This window comes from Agelaius phoeniceus, chromosome 1 (assembly GCF_051311805.1).
Source record: "Agelaius phoeniceus isolate bAgePho1 chromosome 1, bAgePho1.hap1, whole genome shotgun sequence".
Classification (NCBI taxonomy): Eukaryota; Metazoa; Chordata; class Aves; order Passeriformes; family Icteridae; genus Agelaius; species Agelaius phoeniceus.
In genome coordinates this window covers 83,618,267-83,638,856 of record NC_135265.1, presented here as the reverse complement: position 1 = coordinate 83,638,856, position 20,590 = coordinate 83,618,267, and the positions used below count along the sequence as shown (strand labels likewise).

Here is a 20,590-nt window from a genome sequence, read left to right as displayed (position 1 = left end):
TCCTGCTGGAGTCATTTTCCTGATGAAGCACAGATTACTTTGTTTCCTGGAAGCGTCACACACCACGAGATGTCTGGGTGCAGTTTGTCTGCATTTCAGAAATTTCCCAGCTCCATAGATGGGTCATCAATGGTTCAGGGGAGTGGCATTTCTGCCACACCAGAAGGCTACTAAGGGAAGGCTTGGATACAGCTTCCTATGACCTATAAACTGGAGGTTCTTCAACTGCTCGGACAAATGTAGGAGGTAGGAGATGAATATGGGATGAACAGATCAATCTTTGACACTTCAGCCTCCATCCACTTCACTTTCGCCAGGATGTCTGACCTCCAGGGAAACACTCTGTCAACAGTACTTCTCAATACAGATCTCAGGGGTAGGGGATTTAGCAAACACCTCTCCTGCAACAGACCCAGCTGGGTATCTGCACAAAGGAAGAGATCAGAGCAACTCGGAGGGTTATCGCACTGTTAGATTGGCAAGGTCAACAGGACAGAGGGCAGGAGCAAACAAGGACAGTGTTGTGGCACCTGGGCCTCCCAGCACATCACTGACAGCTTGCTCACAGCCCTTCACCTTCTCTCTGTTCAAAGCAGGCTGATGGAGAAGCACTGGCTATCAGACACAGGTCAACTCTGCCAGTATCTCCTGACATTGCTCTACAGAGTCTTCAGGGAGCAAGAGGAGATCCACCTCCAGATCCTCCACTGGGAAATGCGTTATGGAATAAATGCTGCTATGTGCACACACTGCTTATTGCTTTACATCCTCTGCACAACTAATGTAATCACACTTCGGGCCCTGCCTTCACTATTCCTCAATTCAAAGCATTTCTTGTAATTTTTTTGCTTTTCCAGTCTCTGAAGGTAAAGAAGATGATGGGAACAGAGATTTTGGGAATCAGCTGCTCCTTCCTGTGTTACACAGACTCCCAGGAGGACAGACCTACTTGGTCTGGAGGGGAGGGATGGGATATGTATATCTGCTGTACTGAAGAAAGCAAGATTGTCCCACCATTCCCAACACAACAAGTACCAAAATGTGCGTGCACGCACACACACACACACACACACACACATGCACACACATATATACGTTATGCACTTACAAGTGTTTTTAACCATGTTTATATATCGGTTTTTATAGACATTACGTATGTGATTATAACTGTTTAGGCAGGTAGGTGTAACTATATATGCACATGCACTTATATGCCATAGTCCAAGCATGTGTCCTTACACATGACCACAGAGCTGTTGTGTCCCTGCGGTAGCTGCGGGCTCTGTCCGTGCGCACACACGTGCGCGGAGCTGCCGCGGTGTCGTTTCCTGGCCCTGTGGGCGCCGACACTCGCGCACACACACACGTAAGTGTGCAACACCTGCCCCCGCACCCGCGGGTCTGTCCCGGCGCCCCTCCCCGCCGTCACCGCCCCCGGCCCGCCCGGCCGGCGGGGCCGCTGCCGCAGCGCAGGGCGGGGCGGAGCGGGACGGTCCCCGCGCTGCCCGCCGGCCCGCCGAGCCCCGCAGCGGCAGTGCCGCCAGGCGGGCGGGGGGCGCGGCGGGGCCGTGGCGGCGCTGCCCGGGCGGGCGGCCCCTCTCCCGAACAAAGGGCCGAGCGCGCCGCGGGCCGGCGCGGGCACGGCGGGGGCTGCGCGGGCGGGCTCCGACCCCCCCGCCCGCCTCTGGGGGAGGCGCCCGGAGCGGCGCGGGGCCTGGCCCGCCGGGAGCCGCCGGGGATTGGCTCGGCCGAGCGCGATCCGAAGGTGCCGGGGAAGCCATCTGCAGCGCAGGCGGTTTCGCCGCCGCTGTGCGGGGGGAGGGAGGGGGCTCTCCCGTGCGGGAGGCTGGGGGATTTTTTTTTTTTTCCTTCCTACCTTTCCCCCCCACCACCACCCTCCTCCTCCTTCCTTTTCACGGGATCATGGCCACGGCGGCGGGGCCGTGATGTCCGCGGGAGCAGCCCCGCTGCGGCAATGCTCCCCGCCGCAGCTCTAGGCAGGAGAGGTGTTTGAGCGGCGGCCGCACATCCTCCGGCACCGCGGCGGCACCGCCGCCTCTCCGCGCCCCGGACCAGCGGAGAGGCGCTTCGCCGCGCGCCCGCCCGCCAACAGCACACCCGCCGAGCCGGGCTTTAAATTGATAACAACCACACTAGAGCCCCACCGGTGCTCAGAGGCGGCAGGGATCGCAGAGCCGCGCACAACATGGCCACTCTGCTGCGGAAAATCGGGCTGATTCGGCTGCACAGCCGGGACACGGAGGACCCCAAGCACCACCACCACCGCAGCAGCAGCCAGCAGGGCTCCTCGCTCCGCGGCAGAGGCAACCAGAAGAACAGCAGCAACAAGCCGCAGCCGCAGGGCCCCCCCGGGGGCGGCTGCAGCAGCAGCAGCAGCGAGGGCAGCCCCGGGGGCCACAAGAACAAGAAGGCGCCGGAGCCGGCCAAGCAGCCCCCGCAGCAGGCGCGCTCGGGAGTCGGCCGGGAGAAGCCCCGGGAGCCGGGCAGGGAGCCCGGCGCCGGCAAAGAGGCGGCGCAGCGGCCCGGCCCCGGCTCCGGCCCCGGGTGCGGGTCGGGGCCGGCGGCGCTGGTGCCCGCGGGCCGGCAGCAGCACTGCACGCAGGTGCGGACCCGGCGGCTGATGAAGGAGCTGCAGGACATCGCGCGGCTCAGCGACCGCTTCATCTCGGTGGAGCTGGTGGACGAGAGCCTCTTCGACTGGAATGTGAAGCTGCACCAGGTGGACAAGGACTCGGTGCTGTGGCAGGACATGAAGGAGACCAACACGGAGTACATCCTGCTCAACCTCACCTTCCCCGACAACTTCCCCTTCTCGCCGCCCTTCATGAGGGTGCTTAGCCCCCGCCTGGAGAACGGCTACGTCCTGGATGGCGGGGCCATCTGCATGGAGCTGCTCACCCCCCGCGGCTGGTCCAGCGCCTACACCGTGGAGGCCGTCATGAGGCAGTTCGCCGCCAGCCTGGTCAAGGGGCAGGTAGGGCTCCCTGCTGGGCGAGGAGCACACGCCTCCATCGCTCGGGGTGCGGGGCTGAGCGGGGTTCGGGTGGGAACCCCAAAGGTGGCCAGCCCACGGCTGTCCGCCACCGGGCCCGCTCCTCCCCGAGTACCTGGTGTCACCGGTGGGGCGAAGGCAGGGACACACGTGTTTGGCTCCGGGGTCCCTTCTCCGGCAGGTGCGGCAGAGGTGCGGGGCAGCTTTGAGGGACGAGGAGCACATGCATCCGTCGTGTCCTCCCGCCCGGCTTTTGTCCCTGTGCCTGGCTCTGCCGCCGGTGGCACACCAAGATACCGTGCTCGTTACCCCTGATGGGCACCTCACAGCAAAAAGGGGGCTCTCCGGGCTCCAGTGGGGTTTGGCATTGGTGCCTCCTGCCCTTCACCAAGTAGTCGGCCATGCTCGCTGGTCCCTTGCGTGCAGTGCTGCCGCTGGCGGAGGGCGCGACGCTGGAGCTGCTGCCCCCGGGTCTTTGTCTGTGCTGTCCCGCACAGCTTCCCTCCGGGGACAAGGGGCCACCCCGGCCCTGGGGCTTGGCACACTGCGCTGAGTGTGCCGCGTGGTCACGCCGGGAATCGTGCCCGAGCTGCTGGCAAACTTGTACAGGTTTGTACAAATCGTCCGGCCCGAAAGGAACAAGTAATTTGGGCTAGGTGCTGCAGCTGCAGCAGCCAGACGGTTCCTGCCAGCTCTCCCCTTCAAAGGAGGTGATCGGTTCTCCCGGCAGAGGATCTCGTCTGACCTGAATCGCTGCATTTTATGCTGCTTTTTTCCCCCCTTTTTCTCCTGCAGAATACCCGTAGAAGAGAAATATTTCATAAGCCGTTTTTAATAAATGAGCGAATATTGCTGGTAGGCAGTAGTTCTTCTTTATGCCTTATATTACCCTTTGTATTATAGTGGGCAGTGCACGCATGGCTGTGACAGGGTGGTTTTCCTGTTCGTGAATGCCCTTGAACTCGGAGGACCTGCACAGCTCCGTGTCTGTCAGTAAATTATACTAAGTAACTTAAATTTATATCTCGGCAAGGAGGTGGGGAAAGAATAAATAATAACATACTTTTTATTTGCTTAAAAAAGAGGTTACTCCTGTTGCTTCTGTGGAATTGCTTGCCTGAGCAGAAGTAAAGGTTTGTTTCTTCTTAAGACTGAAATTAATTTTGATTTTTCAACGGGCTCTTTTGTAAGTGGCATGTCCTCCCTTTAACCTATTTGGTTTGGGCCTACTGCTCCTTTTTTTTCAAATCAGATAGTATTTTTCTCTGCACTTCATTTCAAGAGGTCAAGTTTCCTAGGTCACCTTGGGATATAAAAAAAACATCTACCAAGAAGAAAAAAAAAAGTTTTAATTAACACAGAGGCTGAGGTACGTTGAAATTCTGTAGCTGCTCTTACTGCATTACACTGTTTGTTAACCTGTCACTTTTTAGAGAGGTCATAGTTCTTGTTATTTGTCACAATAATTTAGAAGGACAATGCTAAATTCTCTCATTTTGTAACAATTCAACCTCTTCCTGAGGTGTTGAATGTTAAAGGGGTTCAGTGAATATTTACTGGGATCATAAAAAGGCTCAGTGGAGAGAAGCACTGTATTGTTTTATTAGTAATAAATTCTCAGATATATAATCTGACAATTTTCTTCCCTAAACCACTTAAGAGATTTCCAGAAAGTTGTAGCAATTTTTGACTACCAGGGAATGTTTATGTGTGCATCATTAATAAACACATTTAAAAAGCAAGAGTTTCAATAACATTCTTCCAGAAGTTTGCAAAGTCAATTATGACAGAAAGAGAACTTAAAAAAAAAAAGGCAGAAATAAACTGCTGACAGTAACTTAGTAGTTAAATTGATATAACATGGCACGTGTCAACCTCTCAGATTGTTCAATTCAAGTGGAAAGGTTATTAGGCAGTACAGTCAATACATTTATTTTCTGGGTTATAGAGATGTTGCCTGTGATGGGTTTGCCAGCCTGTCACCGTAGCTGGGCTCTGTGTCATGGGAGCCACGTTTCTGTAATTGCACTCCCCTCGTTATGTAATCCCCACTCCATTGCATAATAGGGCTCAAAATACGGCTGGCGCTCCCCTATCCCTGTTTCATTTTACAGGTGATCCACTTTAGACTGGTTAGTTTTTAAAAATAAAGATGGAGCTGACAGAGGGTCGAGAGCTGAGGTGCTGCATTCCCCAGCGCCGTGTGGCTGGGTTTGGGTGACTCCTGCCGTGCCGTGGGCAGTCTTGGTGTCTGCAAGGAGCTGTCCCAAACAAATAGCTGTGGCTGTCACCAGGTTAATTGTGTAATTTCTGTAAGCTGCCTGCAACCTGCAATAGCATGAAATATTCAAGATGCAGTTCATCAGCAAGGCTGGAAGGGTGAGGGCCATTCTCCATCGCCTCAGAATGAACTTGCCTGAACAAATGGCAGCAGCCATTGGGCTGAGGGTGAAGATGGGGCACTGCTGCCACCAGTGAGTCAAAGGGACCTTCCAGAGAAATGTCACTGGTTCCCATCAGTGATTTAGCATGAAATCACCATGAATGCTCCAGCCTGTGACGCATCCAAGAGTGCGCCTGGCTGGCACGGGTGCCAGTGTGAGTGGGCAGGGCTGAGTGTTCTGCTGGCACACCTTCCTCCTTGGGGCAGTCCAGGGGATCCAACCAAGGTGGCTCATTTTGTTGGACATTTCTCGTCAGTCCCATTTTGCTGAGCCAGCTGTGGCACTGTCATTCTCTGCTGGTTCTTCAAAGAGAAACAGCATTTCATGGTCTCTTGGTAGAGCTAGTAGTGGCTGTGAGCATGTATGACCTTCTGTTTTTTGACAGAGAAATCCAAAAGCAGATAAAAGTAACATTGAAACTACATTTTCAGACAGTTAAGATTCTTGACAAACTCAAAAGTTTTTTCATGGATTTCACAGACTTTTTCGCAGAGTAGAAGAGAAATTGCGATAATTCATTCTGACATCTCACGGGATGTCACTCAGCAGTTGTGTCTGTATAGAAACTTAAATGTGTAACAGAGAAATTAAGCACTTTTCTGTTGCTTTTCAGCATTGCACTTATAAGTGGTGAAACCTGTGTCCACGTTCCCAGACCTGAGCATATCTCCCAGGGCCTGGATTTTAAAGCAGGGTGGCTATTTCTCTAGATTTCACCAAGCAGGAACCATATGTCTCAGGTGATCTTGCTTGAGAGATGCCCTACCTTTTGGGATGCCATCATGAATCTAGCACTGTATTTTTTGACTTTTTTGTCTGTAAATAAAAATGTTCAAAGTGAAAGAGAGGTGACTTTTGTTTGAATATAACAATTCAACAGCCCCAAATTTAACTTTTTTTTCCCCCTCAGTTTTCAAGGAAAAAATGTTAATTAACAAACAAGTTGGGGTTTGTTTGGTTGGTTGCTCCAGCTATTCAGCTGAGAAAATCAATTATTCACACAGCTCTAGTCAGTATCTTGAGGGGAATTCTCAGTACATCAAAGGCCAAAGACTGTTTATCTGTCTGGGATCCAGGATCCTATTTTAAAAAACTTGGTGTTGTCCTTAACTCAACTGTAGCCTTGCTTTTAAAGGGATGACTTTGTACTTGCTTCCTGCACAGTCAGCTGCTCGCTGGCTCCTGTCATCACAGGCAAGAGCTTGGCCCTGCTGAACCAGCGAAACAGTCGCTGTGAGCTGCTTTGGAGCTGGGGTGCCAGCCAGGGAGGTGGGGTGATGCTAATGAAATAATTTAAATACCAGTTGTTTATCGTCCTGGAGGCAACTGTTCGACCTGTCTGTCTAGGCAGAGCTTCCCTTGCCTGCCTCTCTGTGCCTGTCCAGGCCTTGGAGGTAGGCCATGGAGTGTTACTCCTTCTTAGCCCTTTAGAATGATTTATTGGTCATTTCAGAGAGAGGTTTAACAATTGGTCAGTTGCTCTCCACTTCCAGATAATGATGTCATTGTCACAATAATATCAATAATGGAAGGAAGGAAGGAGGAATGGTACCGGGTCACAGCAGGAGGTTCATCATGCTCTCCTTGGGTGACAATGCACACAGATGAGACCAATGCCCATGTTTTGGGGAGGAGTCATCTCTCTCCTTTGAAAGCATGGTAGATGATATGGTCCCAAAGGAAAAGGAGCCGACTTTGACCAAAAGTAAGAGAGGGTTTTGTGTCTTCTAATAGATATGTTGTTTCTCACTGGACAGAATGGTTTGGTGGATGCTTAAAAGAGAACAAAGCTGTATATACCAGTGTCCAAGTAATACATCAGGGCTTTGGTTTTTTTTCTTTTTTTGAGAGCAACAAACAGAGCTGCAACTGATCCCTTGGGGACTTCAGATGTAAACTTGCAGTAGTTTACAAGGCTGACCAGTAGATGCCTTGTCCTCTTTTTTGCAAGTCCCTTGTTCTGTCCATGGAGGCTGGGGACCAGACTGCCAGACAAAGGCAGCTGTCAGGTAACTGTCAGCTCTGCAGATTGTCATGAAAAAGGTCTTCGTTTGAGGGAAGTACTCCCTTGTTCTTCCAGTGAATAGGAGGAACATAAAAAAAATTTCCAGGATTCTTGCAGGGAATGGAAGAAACATATAAATTTTGCCGGGACATATTACAATAGGAACAGGGTACCCCTAATTCTGAGTATTGTTGCTGTTGTGGGCTTTTATATAATAATTTAGATAAAAATCAAAAGATAGTTTATAGTTAAGCTTTAATTTTGTAAAAGAAAAGTTCCTGAATTCAAATAAAAGTTGTTGATGTCTTTGATCCCTCACATTGCAGCATTAGAAATACCTCAGTGGGGCCCTGTTCATTTGCTTCAAATGCTGTGTGCCTCGTATGACTATTGAACGGATTTATCTTTCCATTTTAAAGATTCTAATATCTCAGCTGAGTTTTACCAGGTTGAAACAGCAGAAATGGGCTTGTTTTATGACAAACAGCTGCAGAAGGTAGCTGTTAATCATAGTCTAAATTACTCCCTCTTCATCCTTTCAAACAAAAGTGTGAGCGAGCAGATAGCAGATGGGACTTGCACAGTGTCCAGGAGGTCAGCAGACTCCAGGTCTTTCAAATATGTATAGCAGAAATTAATTGCAGATCCATGGGTTTTCATACTCCAGATGCTGGGTTTGAGAAGTGTAGCCATGAATAAATCAGCTAATCTCAAAGGCTGCAGAAATGTACAGAGAGCACAGTGGTCTCTGAATTATTTGGAGCCATTGTATCCTATTAGGCCCTTAAAAAATTAAATTGTTTTACTTTTTGCTTATGATTAGTTGCCTGAGCAAGTGATTATGGGTATCCTCAAGAGGGGAAATGTTGCTTTAGGTCCAGGGGTGAAAAACATCGACTCATATACAAGGATGACAGAGGAGACCAAGACTGTGTTAGGGGACTTGTCTACCATAAAAAGGTATAAATGCTGGGCCAAAGAGATAACAGAATATTGTTTGTCTACAGAGGAAAATCAGATCTACTTACCTTCTAAGATATCTCCTTCATTTCATTTGAGAAACGTAGGATTAGAAGCTGAAGTTTAAGTAGGAGCATATGTATTGAGATGCTGGGCCTGATAAATGGGCTGGAAAAAATAATTGTTCATGTGTACTCTGATATATTGGTGTTCTGACCATCCACTATTATTATGCAAATATATTCTGCTGAGAGGAATGAAGACACAGGGATTCCAACTCATTGAAATAGGAGGTTGGTTTAATTCTTTTAAAAAGCAGAGGGAACATAATCTCCATTTTTCTCCTTCAAAGCATAAAAATGAAAATTTTAAAATACTTTCAACTATCCCTATTACTGTTAAAATAGTTATCAAATGAACGAAATCCCTAAATTAAGCCAAATTACTAATTTTAAAACATGCTTTTATTCTTCTTGGCATTACTTAGCTGATCTCCTAAATAAAAATTTGAAAGAATTGTGGCTTTGGATTTTGTGAGAAAATTGAATTTGCTGCAAAGAGCAAGATTCTTCTTCCCTGAATTATATAAGAAGTGCTCATTTTCTTCAGTGTGAGTGTTCAGGCAGAAAGAACCGTGTACCATTGGGGTGCTTTGTCAGATACTTCACTGAAAATTGTATTTTTTCGAGTGCAGAAAGCCTAGTCATGAAGGTTGATGTCCTGAAGGAGTAACCTAAATAACCCACTTTCTATTGTGAGGAAGATTTACTCTTCCTTTTACAGGCTAGCCTTGAAAATATGCAGCTTTCCTAGCATCCACACAATGCCCAGGGATTTCCATGCATGACCGGATACTTCCAGATTGAAGATTTGTAACTCCACAGTAATTCAGCTCCTTATATGCTGGGATTCTGATTGCCAGGCATGATCCGTGGCATGTCCCCCTGTGGGCATCTGCTCTCACAAAGTGGGACGGTGGTTAAGTAACATAATATTTACTGCGTTTCTTTTTCCAGTCTCAGCTCCTTGGGGCTGGTGAGAGAGTCAGTGAAGGGCTCTTCTTTTCCTTGACGTATTCAGTCCTTCACATGCAGTTTCCAGTTTTCCCCTGTGAATGCCAAAAAAGGTAATGCTGGCATTCAGTGCAAAGGGAGATGGGTGGTGGGAGGATTGCTGGGTGCAATTCCTCTGCATTAAACAGGGAGAACCTCAGATGCTGTGGTAGTTATGCTGGCTGAATGGCTCAAAATGTGTCTTAATTGTAAGGTGCACAGGATCCAGTTGTTGCACTTGTAAATGGAATAGCAGGTTTCTCATGGATATCATTGTATTTTTTGAAAGTGCGGGGTCTGGTCTGTGTTGTACTCCACAAGTCATTTCTGGAGGCTGCTGAGCATTACACGATGTTGGCCTTTAACTCCATCTGGAAACATCAGTAACTGAGTAGGTCCTGGAAGTCTCAGGACAAGCTTTACAGGGAGGATGTGATACTGTTACCTAACCTGGCTCGCAGTGAAATGAGCACTGCACTGGGGAAAGTGCCTGAGCTAGGGAAAAGCGTAGGTGTGCTTTGATGAAAGTGAATTTGTAGTCCTTGCCGGTGTGCACAGAACAGGTAAGTGGGCACCACACTTCAGATGTTCAGGTGATTCCTCTTCTGAACCAGGATAAAGGTCCCAGTCTGATTCACCCTATTCCTATTCAAAGTCACACTGAGGAAGGATACATCAGGCACGTCCGTCCTCAACCCCACGTGGCAGATCCGTGCGTGCGTCGTGCACGTGCAGAGTCTGTCCTTGGAAAATGTCTTTTTATCTGCTTCACGATCTTGTGCGTTTGCTTTGTTAAAATCAATGATTCTCATTGATTTAATCCTTTGCTGCACAGGCCCTCCAAAAGCCATGGAACTTCTGCAGTGACTCCTTGATAGAGTTACAAGTCAGCTATAATCGCAAACCTGCATTGAAAGATGAGTGAAAATAAACTCAAGGAAGGAAGACATAAGCCTGTGTTATGAAATGGCCCGGAGCTCAGATGCTTGTCATAGTCAGGCTTTATGAGCTGTGGAATGACTTGGTATTTCTCCTGTTTCTAGGCTTGTGCTACAAAGGGTAACAAGCCCCCAGCTGCAGTAAGAAGGACTCATTTCCATAATACGTGTCCATGAAAAAAACAAAGCATCATGAAATAGAAGAAATTGATGTTATTAGTTTTTCAAATTTTCTAATAATTTCTAAAAATATTAAATTTTCTGTGAATTTGATAGTATTATCTCCATTAAAATATACCTGGCATTGAAGTGTTCTATAATTATTTGTGGGAGGAGGTTGGAGCACTTAGCCTGAGAAAAGGTGATCTGAGTTTACCTTCCAGGTTTTGCCACTGACTTCAGGTGCAGTCGAATAACTTCACTATATTCCTCTTTCCCACATGTAAAGTACAGGCAAACTTATAAATGACCCACAGGTCATTTGAGGATATGTGCTTGAAGCACTCAGAGGCCTCTCTGAGTAGATGTCCATGTGCATCAGTATGAAACATACTGCAGTCAAGAGATTGGCACATTCATATAAATAGCAGTAGAAAAGCACATCCACTTGTGACTCTCATCTTACTAAATTTGGGTTTAGCTCGATTATATGTTCCCAGAGGCAACCTGCTTTTTACTACGGTTTTGCTCTTGTTTTTTTGTTTTTGTTTTTGTTTTAGCATTGTAAAACTTAGGGGAAGGTGAAGATAGGCATTGTTGTGGTGTCTTTGTCTTTAAAGCCTGTCACAAAGGATGGTTGGGTTGGCTTTGCTTTGGTTGGTTCACACCCATGACTATGTTTGATTGGGGTAGCTTCAGGTTCCTGATGTGGAGGACCTGTGGGCTTATGCAGAGTTGCTGTCATGTTCCCAGCCTTCTCACCTGGACTGGCCTTCAGGAACTCTACCAGTGCCTGATTCCACATACAGGTAGTCCAGTGGGCTCAGCAAAAGACTGAGAATATGTAGCAGAGAAAACATCCCTCTGTCACCTAGACTAGCAAGTGCCCTTCTGGTGGCAGGGAACAGGGACTGCCTCTTTTGACAGAAACCCACCATGTTGTCATACCTTCAGCCCTGGAGATGCTTGAGTCACCAATAATGTAGCCAGCCACACAAATTTTCTTATTCTTTTGCCAGCACGGAGTTTGTCCCACCCATAAAATGCAGGGAGGGAGTTTCTACACCCTTATCTGTGCTGAAATCAAGCTGCCAGCTCGGTGCTGACTTAGGGAGAGGCGAGGGAGAGCAGCACAGCGCTCTGTAGCTGTCAGACAGAGATTGGGGCTGTAAGTGTTTGTATCGATTAAGAGCTACTGGCACTAGGCTACTGGCACAGACAAATGAGCATGAATAATTACTCAGCTGCAACTCAGATTTCTTTTTCCTGGACAAAGAACAGTCATGCTCCCAGAAGGCACAATTTATAGGACGCTTTAAAGCCAGAACTTGCTATGTTTTTACTTCTCTTATGGATTATTCTTAAAAAGGAGATCAAAAATGCATGGAAGTACTGCTTTGGAAATTACACATTTGCAGGAAAACCTCCTTGTTTTAATTCACTTATGCTGAAGCATTATGAGTATTTGTCTGTATCACTTTCTGTACCGCTTTACTTTAGCTATAGCTAATAATCATATACAGTGCAATATAAATTGTGTGCAGTTTTTGAGACATGATTAACTGTGCTTCATCAGTACATGAAGGAAAAAAATTATAAACCATGTAATTGGGGGGAGAGACTGTGTATATTGCGCTCTAAGAGCGATGTTGTGACACATTGCAATCACTGCACTGAGAGCATGACAGTACTCACTTCAGCATCGCTCTGCTTTTGAATGTGTCTCTAAAGCCAGTGGAAATATTTTCCTCTGAAAGCTTGTTTAAATATTCTAGAATAAGGCTGGTTCAGGCTTGAGCGCTGAGTGCCTCTGTTCCTTATCAGAAAATGTTTGAGTGTGTTTGCATAGAATAGTTGGGGCCCAAAGCCATTAGTCACTGGCACATTATGGAATATATTAAGTACCAGAAACTTTTAGCATGCTTCAATATTTAGGAAATCCATGGATTTTGTGTCATACATGGAGAAACCCGGCACAACAGACTTGGAAAATGGGCATATCGTTGTGGTTCATCTTCCTGTCCATGGAGGGATCGCCATAGATGCCATGTCTGGCATAGTGACTCTCAGCAGTCTTTTTGTGCCTCTCTCTCTCTCTGCTTGTTTTTCATCTTTTGACATTTACCTAGGGTTGGGTCAGCAGAACCTGCTGTAGAGATCTGTTAAGAGATGGAGGCAGAAAAGGGAACTGCAGCCATCCGCGTGTCCTTATGCTGGCTTACATGATGGGCCAAGGTTAGCCCCATGTGCAGAAGGCTTGTGTGATTTGCCCTTGGGAGACCAACCTGGAGTTATTTGCATTGCCAGGACTAATGAAAGTACATAGGGCTGAGGAGGTTGTGTTAAGAGCTGTGCTAACAACGTGAAGGTTTGCCTGCTTCTGAGTCTCTTAGCTGTGCACTACAGGAAATTTACACAGCTTTTTGTTAGCTGGTCCAGGTAAAACACCTGGATGTGACTGAAGGTTTGCTGTGACACCTCAGAGATCCACAGCACTGGAGCTTTCATTGTTTCCAAAATAGCATCATCCCTTTAAGGGCTCATGGCTGTGTACACTAAATCTCTGAAAATTTGCAACCTAATAAAGCAGGGAGTGGCATCAGGAGTGGACTGAGCACAACCTTGAAGGGTTCAGGACCTGGCTGTGCAGTGCCACAGCTGGCCTGTGTTGGCAGTTCAGCTCCAAGTGTCTAAGCTGGACTTGGAGACCACCACAGGTCCCTTCCAGACAGTGCTTTTGGTGATTGCATGATCCTGTGGAAGGCTGACCTCTGTTACATAGTCCCGTCCTAGGGAGTGCCAACAGGACACACATGGAAGCATACCTGGTTCTGCCCTAAAATCATTGGGTTGGGATCTGGGAGCTACTATCATTTATTTGACAAGAGAGGGAACTCTGTTTGTCCAGAGAAATCCTCTTGAGGCTGTCCTGACTCTGCAAGGACCAGAAGAAATGGCAAGACTGCTTTTCATAATAGCATAGGCCAGCTGTGGGTAAATATATGGTCATAGTGGGCTCAAGAGTTTCAGGCTTCATATTTGGCTTCTGTACAGGATGTAACTCTATCTTTGGACTACTTTGTGATCTGGTGATGCTGGGGAAGAATTGACATGGCACATTGCTGACAGTGGTACTGACAGATTTTAAAGAGCTAATAGTTCCTGAGTTGGATGTTTTTCAGGATATGCTTCAGTGTCACAGAGCATTATGAAGGGGAGATGTGTTCACAGAGACTACTGTGGCATCACTTGGAAGTAGAGAAGCTGCCAGATTTGCCCACAGAGGTCTGTAGATGTGAATGTGTCATGTTTTAACCTCAGATGCCAACCAAATGCTACACAGTCACTCCCTCACCTCGTCCCCTGGCTGGGGAGGAGATTCCGAAAAAAGAGTAAAAACTTGTGGGTGAGATAAGGAGTTTGGTAATTGAAACTAAGTAAAATATAATACTAATAATTATAATAATAGCAAAATATTGTAATTAGAGACAGAGAGCCAAAAAACCACAAGAAAACCTAGTGATGCACAATACCATTACTTACCACCCACTGACAGATGCCCAGCAGTGATTCGCCCCTCCCAGCCAACTCTCCCCAGTTAATATACTGGGCATGATGTTCTGTGATGTGGAACATCCCTTTGGCCAGTTCAGCTCACTGTTCTGGCCATGTTCCCCCTTGGCTTCTTGTGTGCCTGCTCACTGGTAGAGCACAAGGCACTGTGAAAAATCCTTGGCTTAGTGTGAGCATTGCTCAGCATCAGCTAAAACATCAGGGTGTTATCAACATCATTCTCATGCTGAATCCAAACCACCACTTCTACTAGAAAGAAAATGAACTCTATTACAACTGAAACCAGGACAGGGGGACAAATCATACATGAGGCTCACCTTGGCTTTTCTGCTGAGCATGGCAGGAGGGAGTGGTTGGTCCCTCGGTATGGCCGGGGTCCTGAGAAGGCTGCCCACACAGATCGTGTTCCAGGAGGTCTTTCTGCCCCCCATTATCAGGGTTATAGACTGGATGCTCATCAGCTGTTTGTGCAGGCTCATTAGTTCAGGCAAAGCCTGGTTGAGTGGCATGCAATTGCTCACTGTGCCACGCAGGCTGGCCACAGCAGGAGCACGAGCGAGGGAGGAGGCTGAGCGCAGCACACGTCCCCTGCGCCTCAGCACGGCTGCAGGAAAACCAGTTGGGTGCTGTGGCATTGCTTTCACCTTTCATATGTTTCTAGCTTGTTAAAATTATATCTTGATAAGTACATGAAGTCACAGCAGATGGCAAAATCTGAAACGTTCTCTCCAACTCTTTAATTAGGTTTTCAGTTATCCCTTTATGAAAGGCGCTCTGCGAGTGTCTGAAAGTATTGCAAGTATTTAAATAAGCTCCTGGTGCGACTTCTCAGAGCTGAAGTCGACAGTGATATCTTTATGAAAGACTCCTTGGGGTTTTGCTGTTGTTTTTAACCTCTTGTGGAATGTTTTGATCTTGTTCAGATACCAGCTTGATATCTTTCCTTGATGTGGTGCCGGACACGTCCAAAAGTCAGCCATGCAAATGATCTGTATTCCTCACCCTGGCAGTAGTGGCACATGTGGTTTGGGGATTGGTCAAAATGCAGTTGTGCCTGACAGAGCTGTGGACAGCACATATTTACATACTGTATTTACCAACACTGCCATGTTTACAGAATGCAGCAGCTCACAGGCTGCCCAGAGCTGCTTGTTTAAGTAGCAGGCTGAAAATAAACTGTAGTCAGGGCTGGTAGCGATACCTGGTAAAACATTTGACACTTTCTTCTATAACTGCATCCAAAATTACATTTTTTACTTAAATTTGGGAAGAATTTTTTGGGAATGGCAAAAATCTAAAAATCAGTAAGACGGTAGATACCACCCAAGTATAGGCTTGAAAACATCTGAAGTTGGTCAGCTGAAATTCCAGCCTTCTTTCTTTTTATCCCAGGTTTATTTGAGGCAGCAAATAGGGAAACTTTCAGTCTAGGAGGTTAAATTTTATCCAGATTATAAACAGCTGACAGGATATTAGTTAATAAGAGACAATGCTGACCGTGCCCCCCATAGTTCCTGTATAAGCATAGAAGTACATGGACTGCAGCAGGGTAGAATTAGCTGGCCTTTGAAGGTGTAGTTCACATACAACCTGTATATGGTACCAGAGTGGAAGTGGATTTAATGATCCCTTGCATTAATAACAGAAAGGTTTCAGAATAATCTCATGAAATGATGCTCCTTTCATCTGATATGGCTCCAGTAACATTTTACATGATGTGATGATCCTTACTACATCATTACAACACCAGAGAATTCTTACATTCCTGATTTGAAAGCTGTACATAATCAACACCAAACATGAGCTGTTCACAATGCAAAGGTCCTACTTCTAGGTGCAGCTTACTGTTAATACTTTGTAAAAGCTGGGTGAGATGTGAATTGTACTGTCCTAGTGCTATGCATATAATTCAGAAAGCTATCAAAGCCTTAAAGGATAAAAAATAATATGCAAAACACAAGAGATGACAAATGGATCTAATCCAGAAATTAAGCAGCAGAGTACGTTTATATTTACTTTCAAAAGTATTTCATTGGTGAGATTTTGAGGACAGCATTTTCTGTGCTGATTTAATCTTCTGTTGCATTTTGTTTTTTCTTTTCCTGTTTCTCTGCATGTGCTTCCAACAAAACCTCAGATTAGGAAGAAATTTCACAATGTTTTGTAACAACAAAAATACTCCTGCAGAATAATTATGATTGATAATTATATAGGATATAATTATGTATTATAATTATTGAATAGGATTTTAAAAATATATTACCCAGCTTTATTTAATTATTCCATCTGTCACAACTAAAAATGAGCATTTTCTAAGAAAATTTATGATCAGGACTCAATTGAGAACCATTCAGATCATCCTTATTTGGGACATATTAATTGCTGAATTTGTGTGGAGATGTAGAAGGTGTCTTGCTGTTTGGTCTATGAAGGGGGTTTAAAGAGGAGATAGATTTCTAGTCTGTAAATGGCAGCCAGGGAGAAAGGTGAGGAAAAGCATTGACAGGTAAAACAGATGTTCTGGGGAAAAACAAATGGGTATAAATTGACTGTGAGTAAATGGAGGTGTGAATTGGAGGGTGTTCGTAATCTTTGGTTAAGGTGTTCTCTGAGAGACCGCTCAAACTGCACTGAAAAATTATTTGCTAAAACAGGAGTAGGAAACAGCTTTTTCTTTTATGTGTCCATAGTTTTGCTGTAACAGGAGCAGTGCTGAACACAAAAGAGCCTCTGCAATATTGTGACAGCTTTCTAGAAAGAAATTGTTTGTCCACGCTGCCGACTAATCTTACTCATTTTAGTCTGTAAAAGCAAACTTGCTACCCCGAGGACAGATTTTGTTTTCTTTTTTCCCATTTTCTCTCTTTTCTTCCCTCAATATACCTGACTATTTTCTCAGTATTTGTTGCATGCAATGCCAATTTTTGGTTTAAATTCCAAATTGACAATAAAATCAGAGAAGCAAAAGATTATTTTTGAGCTAAAAACAGGAAAAAATGAGAACATACTAAGTTGAACAGAAAAAATGATAACATACTAACTTGGTTCTTAATAATTGTAACACTGTAATATGGTATTCACTCATCAAATACAATTTATTGTTAAAAAGGCTTTCAGTGCAATCTATCAAACAATTACTAAAATTACTAGACTAGTGACTTTAATAAACCTCTATTTTGTTACAAATCCAGTAGGCATAAATACTTTAAAGGTATTTTGATTATTTTTTTAAAGGTATTCATTGTTGTAGAGTGGTAATAATCTGCAGCAATAATTCTTTCTTTTATCTCTGTTGGTTGGTAATTGACACAGACCAGTGTGAAAAATTAGGTAAGATATTGATAACTCAGTAAAAGTCTCTACTGCCAAACAAATATTTGAATTTTCATACAGCTGTGCAGTTAGAGGTAATATAATTATAGCAGGGTAATAAAAATGCAGTATGTGCAAATGGGTGTATTTTCTTTCATTACCAAACTTGGCGTGAAGGGTAATAAACAAATTATAAGTTTAGATTTAAGATGGAAGCAAGGTGGTTTAAGGCCCTCCATTTAGAAAGGGCAGAGCTGTTCGTTTCTCACAGGTAGGTAGGTGGCAGGAAGAGGGATGGAGTGTGTGTCCCACGGGATGGAGTGTGTGTCCCATGGGATGGAGTGTGTCCCATGGGATGGAGTGTGTGTCCCATGGGATGGAGTGTGTGTCCCACGGGATGGAGTGTGTGTCCCATGGGATGGAGTGTGTCCCATGGGATGGAGTGTGTGTCCCACGGGATGGAGTGTGTGTCCCGCGGGATGGAGTGTGTGTCCCATGGGATGGAGTGTGTCCCATGGGATGGAGTGTGTGTCCCATGGATGGAGTGTGTGTCCCATGGGATGGAGTGTGTCCCATGGGATGGAGTGTGTGTCCCGCGGGATGGAGTGTGGCCCGCGGGATGGAGTGTGTCCCATGGGATGGAGTGTGTCCCATGGGATGGAGTGTGTGTCCCATGGGATGGAGTGTGTCCCATGGGATGGAGTGTGTCCCGCGGGATGGAGTGTGTCCCGCGGGATGGAGTGTGTCCCATGGGATGGAGTGTGTCCCGCGGGATGGAGTGTGTCCCATGGGATGGAGTGTGTCCCGCGGGATGGAGTGTGTCCCATGGGATGGAGTGTGTCCCCGGAATGGATGTGATCTTGGTGTCCCTGCGGGGGGCGCGGCACGGGCAGCCCTGAGCGCAGCCGTGCCCGGGCAGTCGCTGTCTGCCGGGAGGGGTGGGCAGGAGGGGTCTCACGCCGAGCACGGAATGCCGGGGGTGTCCGGGAGCGGCCGAGAGGGAGGCGAGCCCCGAGGCACGGCCGCGGCAGCAGCCACGGGTTGCTGCAAGCAGGGCAGCGTGCCAGCGCAGGGGCTCGCCGGGGAGGAACAGCCCCGCAGATGCCTTCTTTCTTTCTTTCTCTTCTTTTTTATTTTTTCCCCCTCTTTTTTACCCGTTCACTGAACATCATTTTAAATCATCTCTGATAATGCATTTATGTTTAGGAACTATGCTTGCTGGAACCCGTAAGTGAATGCCTCTCGTCCTAATGAGTTGAAAAGTTAAGCTGTGGTTTCCAGATGCGTTTTCACATCTTTAATGAAGGTTTTCTTTTTGTGTTTGGCGCAGGGCCGTATCTGCAGAAAAGCTGGCAAATCAAAAAAGTCGTTCAGTCGAAAGGAAGCTGAAGCAACATTTAAGAGTTTGGTGAAGACCCATGAAAAATATGGGTGGGTCACCCCGCCCGTCTCTGATGGCTGATGTTAGCAACCTGCACTTGACAAAAATGCTGAACAAAAGTACTGTGACATCTCCTCAGTGCTGTACACCGCCCATCCTTTTCTACTTCAGCTTCAGTTACATACCATGAATGTCAAGCAGACATCTAAGTTATTTATGAACAGATGTGTTTACAGAGGGAGAGAAAAAAAATGCTGTGTAGGATTATATTTCAAGACTGGAGAATGGTCATCATTGAAGTCACTTGAGCGGATGCTGAGATTGCGTCATTTGCCCCCATACAGCCCACATTGTCTTCAGCTTCTTTCCATGACAGCAGCACCAAACAGCAGTACTGGAAAGTCTATCCATTACTGCTCAGTTCATTTAAATGTAAATGAAACAGTTAATATTTAATAGGGAAGCAGTGCATTGCAGGTACATGTTTGCTGTGCTGTTTATCTTTGTCTCCTAGCAGGTCAACATAACTTGAAGATTTGTCTTTATGTGGAACTGTGGTCTGCTGTGACTAAATTTAGACCTCATTTGTGCTCTATATATGACCTTTAATTCATAAATGAAACCAGAATTAAAATGCTGAGAGGTCCTAGTGTTGAAAAATTATTAAGTGGAATCACCCAACCGGTTACAATGTGCTCTCTGTGCTGATATTGTGATGTGCTGTTCAGAAATAAACCAGTGCAGTTAGCTGAAGGTTAGGTGGTTTTTTAAAACACGTCCACACCAGGGCTCAGAGGGGTTGGTCGGTGGTAGCAGAAAAATTATTACCCTGACAGTACCTTCTGCAGTAGCATGTGGCCTGTCAGCTCTTCAAAGCAGCAAAACAAATGAGTGGAAATGGACAAAACAACCTTAAAATTTTATCTGTTTAATTTTGAAATGATATGCCAGTAACAGAGTAAAAATTTTCGAGTCAAATGGAACATGGTTTGTAAGATGATTTGCATGACTGGAATTTTTCTTTTTTATTTTTACTCAATAGACATTGTATGTACTTAGAGCCCAGTATCTGAGAAAACCCACTGATGTATATAAATGTCCTATTATTTAATCATTAAAATTTAAGTTTTCTGGTAAACAAATTGAAAAAAACAACTTTCTAAGGGACTCCATAAAAGCTGAAGGTAATGTTAAGAATGGTCTAGAAAAGCATTAAAAAATGTGGATTCCGAATGGAAAATCGTATTGGACACGTGCTGAATAAAATCACCAGTATCGTTTCTGCTGCCTCAGGAATTCAATCATTTTGGCCAGCTTTTGTATTCAAAGTAATGGGTTTTTTGTTGTGAGATTCTAAGCACCATATAGATGTATCTGTTGTGGTGGTATTTTAATTGAAAGTAGGACAGTATCGATTGTAAGACTGATTTGGAGGGGGAAGGCAGTGTGTGTTTGGAAGCACTTCCCATTATACGGCTAACACAAGAACAAATCGAAATGGTTGACCAGTTTCTGTTTGTGTTACAGCAACACTGGAGACTGTACAGAGAGCTTGGGGGTCTGGAGTTTGATTTAAAACTACATGCAGCATAGAAGAACAAAAGGAGCACAATGGAGTTCAAACACAAGAGAAGAAGCAGCGGAGCAGATATTCTTGCAGTGCTGGTGCAAAAACGCTGTTCAGTGAGGCTGTTGAGCTTTGTCAGCTAGATAGAGAGAAAAATAATCAAAGCCTTCACCAAAAGGAATATGC

At 45.9% G+C, this 20,590-nt stretch overlaps 1 protein-coding gene across 1 annotated transcript; it reads left to right on the top strand.

The window, feature by feature from the left end:
• Window positions 1–1,469: 1,469 nt before the first annotated feature.
• Window positions 1,470–20,117, top strand: UBE2QL1 (ubiquitin conjugating enzyme E2 QL1). The gene is made up of 2 exons (XM_054635015.2): window positions 1,470–2,995; window positions 18,787–20,117. The coding sequence occupies exons 1-2, from the start codon at window positions 2,207–2,209 to the stop codon at window positions 18,916–18,918; spliced, it is 921 nt and encodes a 306-aa protein (XP_054490990.1). The 5' UTR covers window positions 1,470–2,206; the 3' UTR covers window positions 18,919–20,117.
• The last annotated feature ends 473 nt before the right edge of the window (window positions 20,118–20,590 follow it).